This window comes from Suncus etruscus, chromosome X (assembly GCF_024139225.1).
Source record: "Suncus etruscus isolate mSunEtr1 chromosome X, mSunEtr1.pri.cur, whole genome shotgun sequence".
Classification (NCBI taxonomy): domain Eukaryota; kingdom Metazoa; phylum Chordata; class Mammalia; order Eulipotyphla; family Soricidae; genus Suncus; species Suncus etruscus.
In genome coordinates this window covers 126,025,249-126,048,705 of record NC_064868.1, presented here as the reverse complement: position 1 = coordinate 126,048,705, position 23,457 = coordinate 126,025,249, and the positions used below count along the sequence as shown (strand labels likewise).

Below are 23,457 nucleotides of genomic sequence, written 5' to 3'. Positions count from 1 at the left end.
CATTATAACAGATTTAGGTGTGAGTTATGACTGTGATCAGAGATTAAAAGGGAAGAGAAATATTGGGAAATTGTTAAGTTTGGACTAGTTGATAGCTTTATTCCTACACTTGATTCTGGATTAGTATATAGATAGAATTAGTTTAAGGATCATTTCTGGACTAGATTCAGGCTTAGGTCTGTGCACTTTGTTTTTAGTGTTTTTTTTTATTCATACTTAAAATGAATTTAAGTAAGGAGAGAGACCTTTACATTTTGGGAGATGGACAGACCTTTTGGCATCTATAGAGGTCATTCTCTGTATTAGAGGTAGGAAAAGGATTAGGGCAGGGTTAGTGTTAACTATTGTATAGGAATTCTATGTCAATTGTTGATATTTTCAGAGATAAAAAGGAAGTGAAGTGTTCAGTGGTTGTTAATTTTGGGCTAATTGTTAGGCTTATTTCTATTCTTAGGTCCTGGCTAGTGCATTGATAGAATTAGCTTTAGTATTATCCTTGGACTAGGTTCAGGTTTAAGTCTATGCATTTTTCTGATGTTGGGTTTTAGATGTTCGGTTTATAATTACTAAGTGTAGTAATGAATAATGGTGTCCATATATCTTTTGAATGTGTGCTTTTAAGTTCTGAGAATAGGCATCCAAAGCAAAATTGCTGGGTGATATGCTAACGCAATTCTTTTTTTTGTTGTTGTTGTCGTCGTATTGGTTTTTTTTTATTATTATTGTTGTATTGTATTGGGGGGGCAATACCTGGTGTATTACTAGGGGTTACTCCTGGTTCTGCACTCAGAAATTATTCCTGGCCGACTCTGGGCCATCCAGGTTGTGCACGCGCAAGACAAATACCTGACTGCTGTGCTATCACTTCGGCCCCCATGGCAACTCAATTCTAAGTTAGCAGAAGACTCTCCATACAGTTTTCTACAGGGTTAAGCCAGACAATATTCTCACCAGCACTACATGGGAGTTTCTTTTTCACTAAATTCCCTTCCCACCAAAAATTGTTCCTACTAATTTTGATATGTGCCATTCTCACTAGTATGAGATATCTCTCGCCTTTTTATGGGGGGGTCACACCAGGAAGCAGTCAGGGATTACTCCTGGATCTGAGCTATGAAATCGCTCTTGGCAGGCAGGAGGGACCATATGTTATCCAGGGATTCGAACCACCTTCCATCCTAAATCGGCTATGTGCAAGGTAAATGCTCTAGCTGTCTCTCTGGCCATTCTCTCCATTTTTTGATAGGATTCTTTGCTTTTGTTGTTGTCATTGAGCTTTATATATATATATATATCCTGGTGTCAAGGCTTTAGCTGATGTGTTGAATGAAAATACGTTTTACCTTTAGTTGACTGTCTTTTAGTTTTAGCTTAAATTTCTTTGGCCATGCAGACATTCTTTAACTTCATGTAGTACCATTAGTATATATATATTTTGCTTTTAATTTTTTATTAACACCCAGTGCTGCTTAGGGGTTACACCTGGCTCTGCACTCAGAAATCACCCCTGGCTTTGGAGGACAATATGGGACGTTGAGGAATCAAACTACAATTCGTCCTAGGTCAATTATGTGCGAGGAAAGTGCCATGCTGCTGTGCCACTGCTCTGGAACTCATTTATTTATTTTTTATTTTATTGCCTTTGCTACTGGCATTATATCATTGAAGACAACTTTGCGGTCTAGGTCTTGGACCCATCTGCCTATATTTTCTTCATTATACTTTATAGTTTCCAGTTGGATCTCAAGGTCTGTGATGCACTTTGAATTGACTTTTGTGTAAGGCGTTATCTATGTATCAAGATTTATTTTCTTACATGTAGTTATCCACTTTTTCAAGGACCATTTGTTGAAAAGGATATTTTACTACATTTCATGTTCTCAGGTCCTTTATCAAAAATTAACTGTCTATATATGGGTTTTTTTCCTTGGGTATTTGATTATAACCCATTGATCAGAGCTCCTCTCTTTAAAAAAGTCCGTGCAGTTTTCATAACTATAGCTTTAAAGTTTCAAATTAGGTAATGAGATAACTCTGATTTTCTTATTCTTCAGTATAACTATGGCTATACTTTTGATTTTTTTTGATTCCATACAAACTTTCTTATTGTTTTTTATTTTAGGTCCTTGAAGAAGATCTAAATTCCTATCTAAATTTGGATGGGAAATGCATTGAATTTATATAATAGTGTAGGTAGCATCATTATTTTAACAATATTGATTCTTACAATCCATGAACATGGAACATTATTTTATTTAAGGTCTTCTATCTCTTTCTTATGTGATTTTTATTTATTTATTTATTATATTTTTAATTGAAACACCTTGATTACATACATGATTGTGTTTGGGTTTCAGTCAGGTAAAGAACACCACCTATCACCAGTGCAACGCTCCCATCACCAATGTCCCAAATCTCCCTCCTCCCCATCCGACCCCCGCATGTACTTCAGACAGGCTTTCCATTTCCCTCATACATTCTCATTATTAGGACAGTTCAAAATGTAGTTATTTCTCTGACTAAACTCATCACTCTTTGTGGTGAGCTTCATGAGGTGAACTGGAACTTCCAGCTCTTTTCTCTTTTGTGTCTGAAAATTATTATTGCAAGAATGTCTTTCATTTTTCTTAAAACCCATAGATGAGTGAGCCATTCTGCGTTTTTCACTCTCTCTAACTTATTTCACTAAGCATAATATATTCCATGTACATCCATGTATAGGAAAATTTCATGACTTCATCTCTCCTGACAGCTGCATAATATTCCATTATGTATATGTACCACAGTTTCTTTAGCCATTCGTCTGTTGAAGGGCATCTTGGTGGTTTCCAGAGTCTTGCTATGGTAAATAGTGCTGCAATGAATATAGGTGTAAGGAAGGGGTTTTTGTATTGTATTTTTGTGTTCCTAGGGTATATTCCTAGGAGTGGTATAGCTGGATCATATGGGAGCTCGATTTCCAGTTTTTGGAGGAATCTCCATATTGCTTTCCATAAAGGTTGAACTAGACGGCATTCCCACCAGCAGTGGATAAGAGTTCCTTTCTCTCCACATCCCCGCCAACACTGTTTATTCTCATTCTTTGTGATGTGTGCCATTCTCTGGGGTGTGAGGTGGTATCTCATCGTTGTTTTGATTTGCATCTCCCTGATGATTAATGATGTGGAGCATTTTTCATGTGTCTTTTGGCCATTTGTATTTCTTCTTTGTCAAAGTCTCTGTCCATTTCTTCTCCCCATTTTTTGATGGGATTAGATGTTTTTTTCTTGTAAATTTCTGTCAGTGCCTTGTATATTTTGGAGATTAGCCCCTTATCTAGTGGGTATTGGGTGAATAGTTTCTCCCACTCAGTGGGTGGCTCTTGTATCCTGGGCACTATTTCCTTTGAGGTGCAGAAGCTTCTCAGCTTAATATATTCTCATCTGTTAATCTCTGCTTTCACTTGCTTGGAGATTGCAGTTTCCTCCTTGAATATGCCTGTAGTCTCAATGTCCTGGAGTGTTTTGCCTATGTGTTGTTCTATATACCTTATGGTTTCGGGTCTGATATCGAGGTCTTTCATCTGTTTGGATTTTACCTTCGTACATGACATTAGCTGGGGGTCTAAGTTCAATTTTTTGCAAGTGGCTAGCCAGTTGTGCCAACACCACTTGTTGAAGACGCTTTCTTTGCCCCATTTAGGATTTCTTGCTCTTTTATCAAAAATTAGGAGATTGTATATCTGGGGAACATTCTCTGAGTAGTCAAGCCTATTCCACTGATCTGAGGGCCTGTCCTTTTTCCAATACAATGCTGTTTTGATAACTATTGCCTTGTAGTAAAGGTTAAAGTTGGGGAAAGTAATTCCTCCCATATTCTTTTTCTCAATGATTGCTTTAGCTATTCTAGGGTGTTTATTGTTCCAAAAGAATTTCAAAAGTGCCTGATCCACTTCTTTGAAGAATGCATGGGTATCTTTAGAGGAATCACATTAAATCTGTATAATGCCTTGGGGAATATTGCCATTCTGATTATGCTAATCCTGCCAATACATGAGCAGGGTATGTGTTTCCATTTCCGCGTGTCCTCTCTTATTTCTTGGAGCAGAGTTTTATAGTTTTCTTTGTATAGGTCCTTCACATTTTTAGTCAAGTTGATACCAAGATATTTGAGTTTGTGTGGCACTATTGTGAATGGGGTTGTTTTCTTAATGTCTGTTTCTTCATTACTACTATTGGTGTATAGAAAGGCCATTGATTTTTGTGTGTTAATTTTGTAGCCTGCCACCTTGCTATATGAGTGTATTGTTTCTAGAAGCTTTTTGGTAGAGTCTTTAGGGTTTTCTAATTAGAGTATCATGTCATCTGCAAACAGTGAGAGATTGACTTCTTCCTTTTCTATCTGGATTACCTTGATATCTTTTCCTTGCCTAATCGCTATAGCGAGTACTTCCAGTGCTATGTTGAATAGGAGTCGTGAGAGAGGACAGCCTTGTCTTGTGCCAGAATTTAGAGGGAAGGCTTTTAGTTTTTCTTCATTGAGGATGATATTTGCCACTGGCTTGTGGTAGATGGCCTTAACTATATTGAGAAAGGTTCCTTCCATTCCCATCTTGCTGAGTGTTTTGATCAAGAATGGGTGTTGGACCTTATCAAATGCTTTCTCTGCATCGATTGATATGATCATGTGGTTTTTATTTTTCTTGTTTTTGATGTTGTGTATTATGTTGATAGATTTACAGATGTTAAACCATCCTTGCATTTCTGGGATGAAACCTACTTGATCGTAGTGGATGATCTCCTTAATGAGGCATTGAATCCTACTTGCCAGGATTTTGTTGAGGATCTTTGCATCTCATTCATCAGTGATATTGGTCTGTAATTTTCTTTTTTTTGTAGCATCACTGTCTGGTTTAGGTATCAAGGTGATGTTGGCTTCATAAAAGCTATTTGGAAGTGTTTCTGTTTGTTCAAGTTCATGAAAGAGGCTTGCCAGGATTGGTAGTAGTTCCTCTTGGAATGTTTGAAAGAATTCATTAGTGAAACCATCTGAGCCTGGGATTTTGTTTTTGGGCAGACATTTATTTACCGTTTTAATTTCATCAGTAGTGATGGAGGTGTTTAGATATGCTACATCCTCTTCCTTTCTTCCTAGATCAACGTTTTCCCCGAAGATTTGGTTATGTGATTGCCAAACTACTACATCACTTGCTTCCTTGGTCTCACCCTGTCTTGCTTCTTTTGTCATCTGTTACATAGTATGAAGTAGTGCTAAATTTTACTCTGTCTCAACTTTATGTTGAGTAAAATAAGTCAGATCGAAAGAGATAAACACAGAACAGTTTCTCTCATACGTGGGATTTAAGAAAAATAAAAGTTTAATAATAATACTCAGAGACAATAGAAATGACGGCTGGAAGGACCAGACCATGATAAGAAGCTTATCACTAAAAGTGATAAGTGCAGTCAAAGAAATAGCTACATTAAACAGCTACCATGACAAAGATAGAAATACAATGCCTGCTTGAAGACAGGCAAGGAGGAAGAGGAGGAAGGAAATGGGGGACAATGATGGTATTGCCTATTACTTTAGTCTCCTAATTGTAGGCATGTTTAAAATGTAAGATGGGGGCAGTCAAAAATAGAATTGCTTAAGGAAGGTGGCCAGAGGAAACTGAGGTTTCCTCTCTCATTTTCAGACAGCTTTGGTATAAATTATTTTTGTTTTCTTTTTTTTTTTTTTTTTTTTTTTTTTTTTTTGGTTTTTGGGCCACACCCTGTGCCGCTCAGGGGTTACTCCTGGCTATGCGCTCAGAAGTTGCTCCTGGCTTCTTGGGAGACCATATGGGACACCGGGGGATCGAACCGCGGTCCATCCTAGGCTAGCGCAGGCAAGGCAGGCACCTTACCTCCAGCGCCACCGCCCGGCCCCTATTTTTGTTTTCTAAATAATGGGATTTAGGCTTCTAATTTATGCTAACTTTGTATTAGTCACGTTCATCGTGAGTTCTGGATTGTACCTGGATTCTCCATACTCCCCGCACCACTCACTGATGTCTTGCTCTAAGCTGTAGGTCCAGCCTATCACCCATCCTGATGTCCATCTGCCCTTCCATCCCAGGTCCATCATCTGAGGGAATTACTTTTAGTTCTAAATAATAACCTGGATTATCCAGGCAACCAGCACAATTTGCTGATTCGCTTCTTCAAAATCTATCCCAACTTGTCTCTTGTTCTGATGTCCATCTGCCTTCTCATCCCCAAATCATTTTGACACCAACAGGAGGTCCTCATGAATAATTTCCTATATATCTGATATTTCAAGGGAGATGAACCCTAGAGCTTCTTTCTTTCAGATAATATACAGAATAGAAACTTATTTGATCAAACCAAGTAAACAGCCAGGAACTATGTTCATCCTTGAATAAACCTGCATGTTTAGGAAAATAACATGTAAGGCAGATATCTTTTGTTTTTTTTTTGTTTTTTTTTTTATTTTTTTATTTTTTTGGTGTTTGGGCCACACCCTGTGAGGCTCAGGGGTTACTCCTGGCTATGCGCTCAGAAGTTGCTCCTGGCTTCTTGGGGGACCATATGGGACGCCGGGGGATCGAACCGCGGTCCGTCCTAGGTTAGCGCAGGCAAGGCAGGCACCTTACCTCCAGCGCCACCGCCCGGCCCCTGTAGCCACCTTTTGTATAATCAATTCAATAGATCACTTTCTTAACAGGGAACCTGAAACTCCGTCATACAACTCACAAAATACAAAGAGCAATGGGAAACTATGGAGGTTATGTGCAGTTGGGGATATGGAGAGAAAACATGATAAATTTCCAAGCCCATTAAAAACACTTGAGCCTGTTAGAATAGGACATAAAATCATGACACAATTCTTTAATAATAGAAATAAAAGAGGCACTGGGCCTTGGGTTAGGCAAACAATAGATAATAAAGAAGTTGCAAGAATGCATACAAATGGAATGGAAAGAACTAAGTAATAGAGTAGTAAGCCCCTAGGAGCAGGTGGATTTCTATATAGACAAACTTGAAAACAAAGTTCAAGCCAGCATTATTAAAGAAGTATAAAAAGAAAAGAGAGACAATGGGATAGATTAACATGTAAAATACTTCCTTAAAGAACAAAATCAAGAGGGATAACCTAAGAAATACAGGAATGTGAGAATGTGGGAAAAGGGAAATGGAGAAGAACCCATAGTGGGAGAGATTATAAGAAAGAATGTCTCCACTCTCTGGGATAAGACCACTATAAAATTCCAAGAGACAAAAAGAGTGCTAGACAGAATAGACCCTAATAGAACATCACTAATAATATTTATTAATCCAAAATGGCAAAAAAAAACCAAATATATATGGACTTATTCTTAAAGCAGTAAGGAGAAGAAAATATATAAGTATAAAGGAACAAACATAAGATCACAGTAAATGTCCCATATGAAACAAACAAGGCCAGAAAAGAAAGGAATGATATACTCAAATTATTAAATGAAAGAAATTTCAACCTAGAGTCCTCTACCTAGCAAATATCTCACTTATATGGGAATGAGGGATAAAAACATTCTCAGACAAAATAGAACTTGCAGCATTTGCTATAACCAAAACCGAACTATTCAAAGGTCACTTTTTTACAATTGTAACAACTAAAATCCTACATCATATAACGGCAAAATAGCCTTTTCTGCCAGTAATTTCATTGAATGTCAATGGATAAAGTCTCCCATTAAAAGGCACAGAGTAGAGGGTTGGATTCGGAAACAAAACTCAACCACTTGCTGCTTCCTGAAAACACAGGAAATCTCAGACAAGACACAGTCTCAGAGGAAAAGGATGGAGAACAGTTATACAGGCCACTAGAAATTGAAACAAAGAAAGCTGGGACATCTAAACTTATATCACATAAGTTTGTATTAAAATTCATTAGTTATTAGTGACAAGTATGGGCACTATTTATTGATCAGGGGAGCAATAGACCAATAAGTACTAATGCTGGTCATCATATACACGCCAAATATAGAGTCAGAAAAGTATGTATGGCTTTTGCTCACAAACCTACAGAAATTTATGGACGGAATGGTGATGATTTTTTTGCTTAAGAAAATTTCCCATTCTTTTCTTGATTATTGAAATATTTTTTGCATGTTAGCACACTAAACACTATGTGTAGCACACTGAACATTATTCTGCAACAAATATTCATAAATACACATATATTGACCTAGAATGGTATATAATAAACTTTCTAACCACTTATTACCCTACTTCCACCCAACTTCTCTTTACTCATGTTTCCCTTCTTATCCCACTCCCTGTATATTCTTTTTATTCTATTAAATTCACTTACATGTTAATTAAATATTTGATCATCACTAAATATTTTTCAAGTTTTTCTCTCATGAATTGTGTACAAGTATTAAGGATTGTCAAAGGTGGAAAAAAATTTCCATGGTCTTTTCTCTCACGTGTTGTTAGGGGCTCATCGGTATGTATCTTGGTAGAGATGCAGATTCTCAAGAACATAAATAATTTGCAGGCTAGCCAATGGATGAACACAAAGCATGTTTATGGAGAGAATGGAAAGTAACTGTATTGAATTACAGGTATATCTTTTTCATTGCCAACAACTTGTCAAAAGAGCTCAGTAAAAAGCATAGAAATTATTGTTTTACCTGTATTATATATGCCATTGTACAGTCATTCTGTACTCTCAGAGGAACATTTTGCAGCTTTCAGATTTTTTCCATGTGCTTATTTCTTTGGAAAGCTGCACCATAATTAGGATGTATGGTATTGTCTGCCAATTAATACCACGCATGCAGGATGAAATTGAGCAAGCCCTGCTGGACTCTGAGGGCCTCAGCGAGAATGACCTATAATGGCTCCTACTTTCCTGACCTGAAGTCTATGCTTGTTCTGACAGCTTCTTGATTTGTGGCTTGGGAATGAAATGAGGTGATAGATGTAGAGGGATGCTTTTCCTCCAAAAACTGTTATTCAAATCCTCATGCTAAATGATGTTAAAGAAGATAGAGACTAAGAGATTTTTCCATGAGATTTTTAGGTGTCTATCAGTATTCCTGGCCATTTACTCCAATTTAGCATGCCTCTTCTCTGAGAGCATTTGATTTCGAAGTACATTTTCTTGGTACTATTTACATTTTTAGAGTAAACTGTGGTATACTTAGTAAGAGAGCATTGCATTGCATCATTTATCCAGAACTTTGGCATAAACAGAGCTCTGCGAGGTGAGCCTATCATGTATTATCTCATTGGAAATTCACAGTAATCCTGTGAGAAAGGTCAACTCAAATTATCTTTATTTTATGAGATAGAACCAAGCCTTTGTAACACAAGTAACTAGAGAAGCCAGATCTTAAAAACCATGCTGGTCATTTAGTTGTATAAAATATATGCCTGCATATAAAATAAATATGGAGAAGGTACAGAAAAAAGAAGGCAGAGCACCTTGCCCAGCTATCCTGAATCTGGAAAATGCTGTATACTTAGACTAGATTTATGAAGATGCGTTGGCTATAGTTTCCTAAAAAAGTTTCTGTTCAGTATCATTTCTGTTGGGAACTTTAGTAAAGGCTTCCCTAATGTTATCTGCAACAATGACTGGATAGGTTTTAAATTCTGAAAATGAGGTGCTTACCCTTGACTCTTCTTATTTACCTTCTAAGAACTTGTCCCTCACTGCTCAGCATCTATTTTTTTTTTTTTTTTGGTATTTGGGCCACACCCAGCAGTGCTCAGGGGTTACTCCTGGCTGTCTGCTCAGAAATAGCAGGCACAGGGGACCATATGGGACACCAGGATTCGAACCAACCACCTTTGGTCCTAGATCGGCTCCTTGCAAGGCAAACACCACTGTGCTATCTCTCTGGGCCCTTGATTGTTTATTAAGGACCCAAGTCAGGTCTCCAACATAGTAGGCATGTATTCTACCACTTGATAGTGCCCAGGGATCATTCCTGGTGGGACACTGGGTACTCTATGATTCTGAGAATCAAACTGGAATTTTGATGCAAGGCAAGAGCAAGTGCCTTAACCCCTGTGCTATCTCTGAGGCTGTCTAATTACTATCTTTTATTTATTTATAGTATTTATTTATATATTTATTGTTTGTTTGTTTTGGGTTTTGGGCCACACACGGCGGTTCTCAGGGCTTACTCCTGGCTGTCTGCTCAGAAATAGCTCCTGGCAGGCACGGGGGACCATATGGGACACCAGGATTCGAACCAACCACCTTTGGTCCTAGATCAGCTGCTTGCAATGCAAACACCACTGTGCTATCTCTCCGGGCCCTGCTCAGCACCTGTTATAAACCTGATGTATGTATGCCATCTCTGGGACCTCTGGCTCCATCCTGCTAACTCTCCAGCCACACTCTGCCATCTTCAACACTTGGTAGTGCTCCAGATCCTTCCATTTTTATTTCTCCTTTTAAAACTCTATGATGATAACTGAGTAAAGTGAGACTTAATAATCTTTTATACATGGAGTTGTGCTCTTAAGCACTTACACATGGAATCTAATTTAATTTTTAAAATCATCTGGGAAGTTTGTTGTAAATGATAGAGTAAGCTGCTGAAGTTCAAGTAAGTCCTTGGCGGAGACCTGTTGTCATTAAACTATAACAAATTCGTTTACCATTAGTAAGGTTACTCATTTTACCTGATTGAATGTTGCTTTCCATCATTTCACAGCCATGTTTTCTTCAGAGGGTCTTATTACTGTGAATTATTATTTCTTGATGTCTTTAGAAGGTGCTCTGTAGGATACATATGGTCACATTTCTTATTTTTTGTTTGGTTCGCTCTGATTTTGAATATATCCTTTACTTTCTATCTCTGTGTTGTTGTATCTCCCAAAGGGGCTCATGGGAATGTATGTAGTGCTAAGGACTAAACCAAGGCCATCTGCATGTAAGGCCAGCACCCTACCCACTGTACTCTCTCCAGACACTCATGCTGTTGTTTAACTTCTTTTGTTTCCAGCCATTACTTCCATCATCTCATTTAAATTCACAGTTTGGTATTTGTCTTTCATGTTACCTCCAGAATTTATTTCTATATGTGATCCTCATTGTACCATAGTTTAATTAATATGAAACTTGAGTAATGCTAAACTTAGTCTTGCTGTTCTTTCTGTTGCACTCACAACTTCCTTTCTCTCAAGGAGAATTGCTCCTATCTACTTCAAAAATATCTCACTGGCTACTTCTCTGCCTCCTTATTGCTACTTTTTAGTAAGCAGAATGAATGTACTCTCATTATCTTTTTGAGATAGACATTACCAGTTATATTGTCTCCACTGAGCTGAAGAAACAAACTGAAATGTTTCAGGTGACTCTTTTTGTTTGTTTGTTTTTCAGCCACACCCCGTGACTCTCAGGGGTTACTCCTGGCTCTGTGCTCAGAAATCCCTCCTGGCTTGGGGGACCAGATGGGACGCCAGGGGATCGAACCGCTGTCTGTCCATGGTTAGTGCCCTCAAGGCAGACACCTTACAGCCTGTGCCACTGCTCCGGCCCCTCAGGTACTTTTTCAATACTATACATTATTGGCTCCATTTGAGAGATAATCCATAGACCTATTTACTGCTAGCAAATAAAGGGAGGTATTTGTAGAACTAGCTTATGTAGTGCCAGGTGAACAAAGGACAGCTTCTAAAGCCTAATTTTGATTTAAAATCACACCATTTGAAGAGTCTATAAAGCATCAGGATTACAATTGGGCATACTTGAGTTAAAGGTCCCTATGAAGTCTCAAATTTGTTAGTTATATGGGATCAGATGAATTTGATGCTTTGGCACTCTGAAATAATGTCAGGTTGATTCAGCAGCTTTAGTTTCATATGAAAATATTATTCTTGTTCTAGACTCCTCTGATACATGTCATGATAAATGGGAATGTCAAAGACAATTTATGATGGACACGTGTAATTTTGTACTATAAGGAATACGCTCCCGTAGAGTTGGTCATTCACCACAATTAAGCAAATAAGATTTGCACCTTAGAGTTCTGTGCAGGAGAGTTGGTTGTGATAATCTTGGTGCGTCTCCAGGTGACCTTCCTGAAGTGGGAAGAAGAGAGGCAGAAGCCCCAATGAGGAAATCTATACGTTGATCTCTGTCTATCTCGGTCATCCAGGTACATGTCTGGGGGGAAATGTTGGACTTTGAGCCTCACTCTTTGTGAGTCCTAGGCCTTACCCAGGCACTTCATGTCTATCACCTTTCTTCCAGAAAAGAATTTCAGGAAGAGAACAAGTAATGAAATGAAAACAGGAAAATGGGCTCTATTTGGAATTTCTGAAGAAATGTAGGGAGAGGACGAGCATGAAAGAGAGTAACAGGATCAGGAGAAAACTGGGCTTCTCCAAAGGCAGAAAAATGTTAGTACACAGTCGAGGGTCAAAGCACGAAAGTTACAGAAGTACTCATGTCAAGAGGAGAGAGATGTGGACATAATCATAAAAGTATCATTTGTATAAACTGATAACACATGTGTGCACCTCCTTTGTTCTAAGTTTGCTTTTTTAGGGCTTCCCCTCTTAAGCTATGTTAGGATTCCCTAGGTCTGTGGCCCATTTGAGGCTTACTTAGGTTTTCTGCTAGGTAATTGTTAGGAGAAGAGTTGGGAGTAGTTGGTGGTCTTTGATATGCCGTTCCTGGTAGAGCTTCTTTGGGTGTGGGATCCATCTTTACTGGGCCTGCAGTGGCAGTGAAGGTCTTATCTGGCAGAATTATTACCAGGCCTTAGTCACTGTGTGCACAAGAGGGGTCTTGAGAGTAATGCTCATAATAGCAATGTAAAGAACTCATTGCTATGGATTGGAGGAGCCTCCCTTACTGTGTGTCTGCCTCAGCTGCAAAGAATGATACAGGGACTCGTCAGGTGACAAGATAGCTTCCAGGGTCGCAAGCAAGGGAACAAAATGACCGTACTCCCAGTACAATAGCTGATTCCTACAGATGAAGCATTTTCTTTTGTTACCAGGGACATTGAGAAGAGTTAGCAGCTCTATTAAGAGCAAACACCATGATATTTGAAACAGTTTCACTGATATAGCATCCTGTGAAAATAATCAGCAAGTATTTTTAAAGTTCATCACATTAAGGCCGTGGCAATCTAATCACTAGGATGCTTCCTGTTGGTCACATGTTAGCATTTTTCATTTGTATACTGTTATGTTTGTTTTCCCTTATGGTTGGCTTTTTAGTTTTATTTAAACACACCGTGATTATAAGGTTGTTTATACAACAGGATTTTTCACAGTTAAAGTTGCTCATGGTTGATTGATAGTCATACACTGGATTAAAACCTTCACCAGTCCACATTTCCTGCCGCCAGTGTCAATAGTGCAGTTAATAGAGAAGGGTCTACTAGAAAAGGGACATGCATGTAACCCCTTAGCCACATGGCACCCCTTCATTAACAGTAGTGCAAAACACAATATCCGAAAAGAAAGAGAACTTACCCCAGAGTCTGCTGAGGGAGAGTGTGTGTGAAAGAGAAGAGGGCATTGGGGAGGTTGAGAGGGAAAGTTGTGGTTGTTTTGACCTTGGAGATTTTTAGGGACTAATGTCTAATAATAGAGGCTCATCTTTTTCTCAGTACTTAGTTTCACACTATAATGTAAACATCAGTTCTATCTCTGGATAAATGACTGGTAAGAAATTTAACTCTAGGTTTCTCCTGGGCGTACAAAATGTCTTTCATGGGGGCCGGGCGGTGGCGCTAAAGGTAAGGTGCCTGCCTTGCGTGCGCTAGCCATGGACGGACCGCAGTTCGATCCCCCGGTGTCCCATATGGTCCCCCAAGCCAGGAGCAACTTCTGAGCACATAGCCAGGAGTAATCCCTGAGCATTACCGGGTGTGGCCCAAAAACCAAAAAAAAAAAAATGTCTTTCATTTTTAAAAATAAAAGTTTTGTTGTTTTTGGGCCACACCTCCTGACTTTACTCTTGAAAATTGCTCCTGGCAGGCTCGGGGGACCGTATGGGATGCCAGAATTCGAACTGCTTTCCTTCTGCATGCAAGGCAAACGCCCTACCTCTATGCTATGTTTCTGCCCCCGAATGTCTTTCATTATTTTCTCCTGATTATCATATGCAATTAGCCTACTCAGCTCATTGTAAGATTTTTTTAAATAATTCTTTCTGGGCCCGGAGAGATAGCACAGCAGTGTTTGCCTTGCAAGCAGCCGATCCAGGACCAAAGGTGGTTGGTTCGAATCCCGGTGTCCCATATGGTCCCCTTGCCTGCCAGGAGCTATTTCTGAGCAGACATCCAGTAGTAACCCCTAAGCATCCCCAGGTGTGGCCCAAAAACCAAAAAAAATAATAATTATTTTTTCTAATAACAGAATTATTGCTTGACAATTTACATAGATTGGGTCAATGATTGGATTTGGGCAGCTGATGAGTGTTGATTAATTATTCTGGATAGTCATTTAATATAGTAAATCCATGCTGTCAGTTTTTGGAATTCTTTGAAACCAGTGTTGACTAAATTCTACTTTTTTATTTTGGGGGAAGAGCACACTCAACGGTGCTCACTGGTTTTCCTTCTCCTGACTCTGTGCTCAGAAATCAATGCTGGAAGTGCTTGGGATGCATATGGTATGTCAAGTACTGAACTATTATTCACTGTTGGTGGGAATGCTGTTTAGTCCAGCCTTTATGGAAACATAGGAAGATTCCTCAAAAATCTGGAAATTGAACTCCCATATGATCCAGCTATACCACTCCTAGGGATATTGCTGCGGACTGTTTTATTCTGATGAGATAAAAAGTTCCTAAGCATAACCTTAGTGAGTTCATTTTCCCACTGAGAGTCAAGCGGGAGCACGAAAAGGTGAGTATGGAATAATGAATTATGAAATATGAAATAAATGAGACCACACAGAATTACATGGTGAAAACAAGAGGTGAGGCCAGAGAGAGCGAGGCCATAGCTTTATTGGGCCTTAAATAGAGGGATATTTGGGGTGTAGCCAGGGAGAAAGGAAAAAGGGGATAAACCAATGAGATCAGAGCTAGAATTAGCATGTGAAGAGACAGGTAAGGAGAAACAGATACCTTTAAGAAAATGAGGGAGAGAGAGATCACAAAGGAGCTCTCAGCAGGAGACTTTTGGCAGGCTTTTGGGCACTGTCCTTTCTTTGTTTAGAAGAGCTGAATTTCTATAATGGCCAAATAGAGAAAGGATGTAATGTTACAGCCATGTTGGAATTACTGCCAATGATCCACGCAAAGGGTCAAATGATTGACTTCACTAAGCGGGCCTTTTGGCAAATAATTCTTTTTCAGGAGTGCAACACTTTTAATGTGTGTGCCCTTCCTGAGTGACGTGTAACAGCATATACCCTAGGAACATGGAATCTATTATGTTGAGTGAAAAGTCAAAGGGAGAGAGATAGACATAAGATAGTCTCACTCATCTATGAGTTTTAAGATAAATGAAAGACATTACTGTAATAACGCTCAGAAACAATACAGGCAGAGGTGGGCTAGGAGCGGGGATATTGGTGGTGGGAATGTTGCACTGGTGAAGGGCGGTATTCTGTTTATGAATAAAACCCAAGTGCAAACATGCTTGGAATCATGGTACTTAAATAAAGATTTATTAAAAAAATATGTAGAAAAGTAGAAAAATAAAAATAAATAAATAGGGCCAGAGAGGTTGCACAACTGGTAGTGCATTAATCTTGCATGCAGCTGACCTAGGATGGACCATATGGTTCCCCTATCCAGGAGCGATTTCTGAATGCAGAGCCAGGAGTAACCCCTGAGAGTCACGAGGTGTGGCCCCAAACCCAAACAAGCAAACAAAACAAAAGGAAAAAAACAAATAACCATGGATACAAATATGTTTGTAGATTTGTACCACCCATAACATGTACACCCACCACCTTCACCAGTGCAAATTTCTATCCACCAATGTCCCAATTTCTCTCCTCCCCCATCCCCTGCCTGTCTTTGAGACAAGCATTGTATTTCTCTCTATCATTGTCATAGTAGTTGACAGCGTAGTTATTTCTCTAACTCTGCTTATCATTCCTTTCTGTAAGCTTCATATCATGGGCTGGTCCTTCCAGCCATCCTCTCTATTGTCTCTGGCTATTTCTTGCAACTCAGCCCCTGAAGAGGTTGACTGATGGAGGGATGTAGGAGGAGGCCTTTCTCCTCCAGCTCGGACCACATCTCTATTACCCTGTTCAGCCAGTGGTTCTGAGGAGAATGCGGCAGGAAGAAAGCCAACAGGCAGTCAGGCTTCCGAAAACAGCTCTTTATTCCGAGAAGAGTCCGAAGCCAAAAGGCCTAAGAATAGGCCTCAGGAAAAAAGCCTTTCGCCTTCCATAGACCCTTGCTTTTATGCCTCAGAATCAGGTACCACCCAATGGTGGGATCAGGAACCACCCAATGCTGGGAGCAGAATCAGGTACCACCCTAGGGTGGGATCAGAATGCCAGGTCACACCCGAGGGTAGGGCACAATCACCTATCAGGGTAGGGTCAGTAACATAATAATCCCATTAAATGGTTTACATACACAACAGGTATAATTATAACAGTGTCTTTTTCCTTAAATCCCATAGATGAGTAAGACTACTCTGTGCCTATCTCTCTCCCTCTGCCTTACTTCACTCAACATAACAGACTCCAGATCCATCCATGTATAGGAAAATTTCATGACTTCATCTCTCCTGATGGCTGCATAACGTTCCACTGTGTATATGAACCACAGTTGCTTTAGCCACTTATCTGTTGTTGGGCATCTGTTTCCAGAGTGTAGCTATTGTAAATAGTGCTGCAATGAATTATAGGTTGCAGAAGGCTTTTTGTGTTGGGTTTTTGTGTTCCTCGGGTATATCCCTCGGAGTGGTATAGCTGGATCGTATGGGAGCTCGATTTCCAGTTTTTTGAGAAATCTCCATATTGTTTTCCATAATGCTCATGAGTTCAGTTTCCTATAGAAAAGGAACCTGGATACTCAACCCTTGCTAGATAATACTTCATGGAGTAGACTCCTCTTACAGTGCTCGTTACCATATTGCTTAGTTTTTCAGACTTGAAAATTATGATTCTTTTTAAGAATGTTTTATACAAGCGAACCCAGGAAGCCTGTCTTCAGTAAAGTTTACCCTCACCAATGATATTTGGCCTAAAAATGGAAAACCTTTACTTGCACGCTTTCTATTTTGAAGTGTTCTATTTTCTAAGCTCACCTGGGCCAGCTTTTCAACTGTAAAACATTTATCGATCCTGTGTGTGTTGGCCACCTCAAGGCCTGTCTTATGTCAGTTTGTAATATACATAATGTCTGTCTCTGTTGTATTTCCCCCCTGTTTTATATAACTCCTCCTCCCCCTCACTTATCACCTTGGAAATTCTTTTCCAGTCCTTCACTCTCCCCATTTAACCCTTTTTACCCTCAGTTCATAACCAGTTGCCAAACAACTTCCATAGCAAAAAGACAGATTCCCAGCCCACCTTGCCTCAGCCCGAGTAGCTGCTGATTTGCTATCAGTGGCCCCTTATTTACCACCTCCCTTAGCTGTGGACTGTTTCTGCTACCAGATTGGGTTTTTGTGAAATCCCCAGCCAGAGGACAGTTCCTGATATGTTACTTCTGGCAGCTGTTTTTCAAACTACACAGCACTATGTTGCAGGCTGGAGCTGTGCTCTGGATTTTATTGCCCCCCCATACTATTGCAAAATACATAATGGGGACACGTACATCTACCTTGTATATTTCTTTGGATGCATTTCCTTAATAGATATAATTCCTATGGTCTATTTCCCTATGTAGAGGTATTTTTCCCCATTGCATTTTTTGGATCTGTTTAGTAGAAATTCTAGTAAACATGTTTCTCTTGGTTTCTGAGTTCATGTTAGAACCAGGTGAGAGGGATTGTTTAACTTGTTGTTTTTACTCCCATATGCACCAGTAATATCATGTGGCATTGTTCCTTTTTGCACAGACACATTAAAATCGGGAAATCTGATGCATAGAAAGAAGTTCTTATCTAATAGGGATAATAATTAATACATTTTATATTGCAGGGGCTTTTCACTTTGAACATTTGTCATAGTGACTTGACAGACTTCAATTGATTAGACTTTAGCCATATTCACTCCAGAACCTTGGACTCCATCTTTACAACTGGCATGTTTTTTCTCACCAGTACCAGGAATCGGACTCCTATCAGGGCAGGCCCTCATGCTGCCCTGACACTTATTTGCACCAGAGTAGGTTCCCATGACATCGTGACGACTTGGAAACAGCAACAACATGCCTTTAGGGCGGGTTCCCTGCATTGCCACCTAATGGTGAGATGAAACCAGAAGATGCTTCCTGACACTCTGCCTTAGACAAAGGATCTGTGCCATAACCAGGATCTCTAACTACAGAAACCTAACTGTGACAACTGTGATTGAGAATACCTTTAACTGGGACCACAAAGAAAGTCTTTGTGGTTACAATTTAATATGTCCAGAGCTTGTAGGTGGTCTTATGGCAGGATTCTTCATGGGTAGGAGCTCCCTGTTTTTAGGCCAAATTTTTTTCTTTTTCTCATTTTCTGCTGCACATACTCAAAAAAAAAAAAACATACTCTTTTTTCTTTTCTTTTTTCTTGTTTTTCTTTTTTTTATTATCTTTTAAAATGGGGCTCCTACATTTTTTATAGAACCTCGGAACATGAATTACCTTGTTTTACCACATATTTCCACATTTTTTCTATAAAACTAAAAAGAAAGGATAAAGAAAGGCTGGGGGCCAAGGGCCAAGTGGTCTCAGATGCACTGGTGGAGAAAAATTAAGGACAGAACTAAGTATCCAAGCCAAAGACAATGACAATAGAATCGAGAGACCTAAATTTTAAGGATCTAAACTTAAATGGGCTTGTTATACTGGCAGGCCAGGGGGCAAAGGGTGGTGGTATAGGATGCAGTCTGGGTTCATTGGTGGAGAGAGTTTGACACAGAGGGTGGGAATGGCCCTAACTCACTGTATATCTGAAATTCAACTGTAAAGGACTTTGTGGATCACAATGGTTCCAATAAAATGCCATTTTTATGAAGATGACACTGAAAAAATGAATTAGGGAGTTAATGTCTGTCATTACTTTGTATATCCTTTATTTTTGATATGTTGCTTACAAATATATTCCTCCTAGTCAACTGTCTGTTAGTTTTAGCCTGTGTTTCTTTCACTATAATAAAACATTCGAATTTGATAGTCTGACTTTTTTACTTTTGCTTTTGAAGCCATTGAAATGGACAGCATATTGTTGAAGACTCCTGGAGCCATAACTTGGAGTGTTCTGCCATGCTTGATAAATGTAATTTTAGATTCATGTCTGATCTCGAGGTTTATGATCCACTATGAGTTAATTTTTAAGATAGGAAATACATATCTAGCCTTAATTTCTTACACAGGGTAACTTATTGTGCTTCATGTATGGTGAAGAGTCTGTCTTTATTTTACTTCATATTCTCCTCTCTAAAATTTTTTTGATCATATATTTAGAAATTTGTTCTTTGCGGGGCCGGGTAGGTGGCGCTAGAGGTAAGGTGTCTGCCTTGCAAGCGCTAGCGTAGGACGGACTGCGGTTCAATCCCCGGGCGTCCCATATGGTTCCCCCAAGCCAGGAGCGACTTCTGAGCTCATAGCCAGGAGTAACCCCTGAGCATCAAACGGGTGTGGCCCAAAAACAAAAACAAAAAAAAAAAAAAAAAAAAAAAAAAAAAAGAAATTTGTTCTTTGCTATTCATTTCTGACCCATTGTTCAGAAGGTCTGCCTTATTTAATATCTTGCTGTTCTGATCGCTATGGGTTTGTATGATGGCTTCAAATAAGAGCCAGTTCAGTTTTTCAGAAATGTTTTGGCTATCTGATATCTTTTATTATTCCTTGCAATCGTTATTATAAATTTTTCTAAATCCTTGAATAGCACTGCTTGAATTTGGATAAGGATTGTAGTGAAGGTTTATAGTAGTACAGGTAAGATGGTCTTTTTAAAATATTGATTCTTCCTCTATATTTGTATGGAATGATTTTTCCATTTTTATGGGTTTTCTTCAATTTCTTTATTAAGTGTTTTGAAGTTTTCATGGTATAGTCTCTCACCACTTTTAAAAAAAGGTAATATTTATTGTAATTATAGTGGCTTACATATGGTTCACAGTGATATTCCATGTACATGTTTACATTGAATCTGGGGAGTTCTCACCACCGATTTGTCCTCCCACAACCGCTCCCATCCTGCCTCCCATATCCTCCACTCTCCCCACCCCCCAGGGGGTGCTAGACTGCGTGGTCCCTTCTGTGTCCAGTTTATTACTTAGTGGTCTTATAACTGTTTGGTCTTGGTGCCTCCATTACTACACTCTCTAATTGGGAGGTGGGACTAGAAAGTTCAAGTTATGTGGTTTTGTTTGAGGAAGAGAAAGGTCATATAATGGGGTAAAAATCGACTACGCCGACTGTGAGCAGAGTCATTCTAGAGGCTCTCATCCGTGGTCTGAGGGACGAAGGGGAAAAGAAGCGGGTGAAACACCACAGCAGTTCAAAAAGAGGACTCAAATAAGATATCCAGTGAGCACTGCGGCCATAAAAATATGCACCACATAGTTGCCATGGTCTTGAGATAGGAAATATGACAAGGCGCAAGGAGGAAGAAGAGAAAAGAAGAAAGAAAAAGTAAATATATAATATACATTATATATATAATATATAACTTCAAAATCTACACCAAAACAAAGAAATCGAAGAAAACTAGGTAAAAAATAATAAAAGTTAAGAAATTAAAATAAAAAGAAAAATAAAAAAGGAGGATTATTTAGTGTTTTTTTGTCTCTCCCCCCTTGCATAGGCACAGTAAATCTTGGGGTCATCCGAAACGGGAGTCCCCTTGGCCTAAGAGATACAGGGTTTCTCTACCGTTGGGATATATTGTCATGGGATTATCTATAGACTCCTTTCACGTTCATTTACTCTCCCCTTGGTGTTTTTGTGGCGTATGGAAGACTTCTGCTCCGATCTGGATGTGAAAAACAGACCTCTAGGGAGGCTCGGGCCGGGCCGGGCCAGGCCAGGCCTGGCAGGGCAGTCCGAGGCGAGCGGAAGTGGCGGCGGCGGCAAGCGGAAGTGGCAGCCGCGGGGAGCGGAAGTGGCAGCGGCGGGGAGCGGTAGGGCGAGGGTCGCTCCTCCTCCTCCTCCTCCTCTTCGTCCTCCTCGTCCTCCTCGTCCTCGTCCTCTTCCTCCTCTTCCTCCTCCTCCTACTCCTCCCCCCACCCCCGCAGCCGCAGGGCGCTTGGTGGCGCCTTCGCCATGTCGTCGTGGTCGTCGCTGCCGCGGGAGGCGCCGGGCGAGGAGCGCGCCTACGAGAGCCAGGCCAAGCGCCTCAAGACCGAGGAGGCCGAGATCGACTACGCGCTCCACGAGGCCGGCGACGCCCGGCGCGAAGCGGCGCCCCGGGACGGGGGCGATGGCGGCGGCGGAGGCGGCAGAGGCAGAGGCTGCCCGGGCTTTGCTCCGCCTGAGGCGGGTGGCGGCCATCACAAAGTGTCCGTGTCGCCCGTCGTCCACGTCCGAGGGCTCTGTGCGTCTGTGGTGGAAGCCGACGTCGTGGAGGCCCTGCAGAAATTTGGGACCGTCTGCTACGTGGTGATGATGCCCTTCAGGCGGCAGGCCCTGGTGGAGTTCGAGAACATCCACAGCGCCAAGGAGTGCGTGACCTTCGCGGCCGAGGAGCCCTTGCGCATCGCCGGCCGGCGGGCCTTCTTCGACTACTCCACCAGCAAGAGGATCACGCGGCCCGGGAGCACGGACGACCCCTCGGGGGCCAACAAGGTCCTTCTGCTGTCCATCCAGAACCCCCTTTATCCCATCACCGTGGATGTTTTATATACCCTGTGCAACCCTGTGGGAAAAGTGCAACGCATTGTCATCTTCAAGAGAAACGGGATCCAAGCAATGGTCGAGTTTGAATCCATCCTCTGCGCCCAGAAAGCTAAGGCGGCACTCAACGGAGCAGACATCTATGCTGGGTGCTGCACACTGAAGATCGAATATGCCAGGCCAACGCGTCTCAACGTGATTAGGAACGACAAGGACAGCTGGGACTACACCAAGCCGTACCTGAGCAGCCCAGAGAGAGGAAAGGGTCGCCAGAGACAAGCCATCCTGGGAGAGCATGCTTCTTCGTGTAGACACGATGGCTCTGGCTCCCACGGCCCATTGCTGCCTCTGCCCAGCCGCTACAGAATGGGCTCCCGCCATACCCCTGCACTTGTGGCGTACCCGCTGCCGCAGGCCTCTTCCTCCTACGTGCACGGAGGGAAGCCCTCGGGCTCAGTGGCGATGGTCAGCGGCCTGCATCCCTTGAAGATGAACTGCTCGAGGGTCTTCAACCTGTTCTGCTTGTACGGAAATATTGAAAAGGTGAAGTTCATGAAGACCATTCCCGGGACGGCGCTGGTAGAGATGGGCGACGAGCGTGCTGTGGAAAGAGCCGTGGCGCACCTCAACAACGTCCAGTTGTTCGGGAAAAGGCTCAACGTCTACGTGTCTAAGCAGCATTCGGTGTTTCCAAGTGAGACATTCCGACTGGAGGATGGGACGAGCAGCTATAAGGATTTCGCGATGAGCAGAAACAACAGCTTTACCAGCGCCGGCCAGGCAGCCAAGAACATCATCCAGCCGCCCTCGTGTGTGCTGCATTATTACAACGTCCCCCTGTGTGTCACCGAAGAGACCTTCACCAAGTTGTGCAACGACCACGAGGTTCCCACCTTCATCAAGTTCAAGGTGTTCCACGTGAAACGTAAGTTGGGCTCGCTCTCGTGGGAACTTCCGTTGCCTGGGTAATTGATCCAAGCGCAGCTACTAACCGGCTTCTGTTTGCTTCAGCTTCTGCCAAGACACTCTCTGGGCTCCTGGAGTGGGAATGCAAGACCGATGCGGTGGAGGCCCTGACGGCGCTTCATCACTACCAGATCCGGGTCCCGAATGCTTCCAATCCCTACACGTTGAAACTTTGCTTTTCTAAGTCATCCCATTTATAAGAAGAGGCGAGAAGAGCACGTTAGAATTTATGATCCCTCTCCTCTACTCTACTACTCTAGTTCTAAAGCTCTACTTCATTTTAAAAGAACCCTAAAATGTTCGATCTGAGGTTGCCTTGCTTACTTGGATTTGAATATTCTGTTCTGCAATAAACATATTTTGCCTTGGGTAAGTTTGTCGTCAGCTTACACAGAGTCGTTTTCACTTAGACTAGAATACCCACAGAGTCGTTTTCACTTAGACTAGAATGCCATCCCCCTGGTAGGCTCTCTACACGACTTCCCTGTAGATGACAGATACGTATGATTTCTAATCTTGCGCTTTCCCTTCCACGCTGAGAATAGATTTGCATTCTCGATGCTACTTATCTGCAACTATTGT

General features: G+C 41.2%; 1 protein-coding gene across 1 annotated transcript; it reads left to right on the top strand.

Annotated features, from left to right (window-relative positions):
• The first annotated feature begins 21,339 nt into the window (after positions 1–21,339).
• LOC125999513 (heterogeneous nuclear ribonucleoprotein L-like) lies at positions 21,340–23,110 on the top strand. The gene is made up of 2 exons (XM_049767582.1): positions 21,340–22,834; positions 22,921–23,110. The coding sequence occupies exons 1-2, from the start codon at positions 21,340–21,342 to the stop codon at positions 23,073–23,075; spliced, it is 1,650 nt and encodes a 549-aa protein (XP_049623539.1). The 3' UTR covers positions 23,076–23,110.
• Positions 23,111–23,457: the final 347 nt, after the last annotated feature.

Coding starts and splice junctions, on each gene's coding strand:
- LOC125999513 (XM_049767582.1), top strand. CDS start 21,340: ATGTCGTCGTGGTCGTCGCTGCCGCGGGAGGCGCCGGGCGAGGAGCGC. Junction 22,835..22,920: donor CAAGGTGTTCCACGTGAAAC/GTAAGTTGGGCT, acceptor TGTTTGCTTCAG/CTTCTGCCAAGACACTCTCT.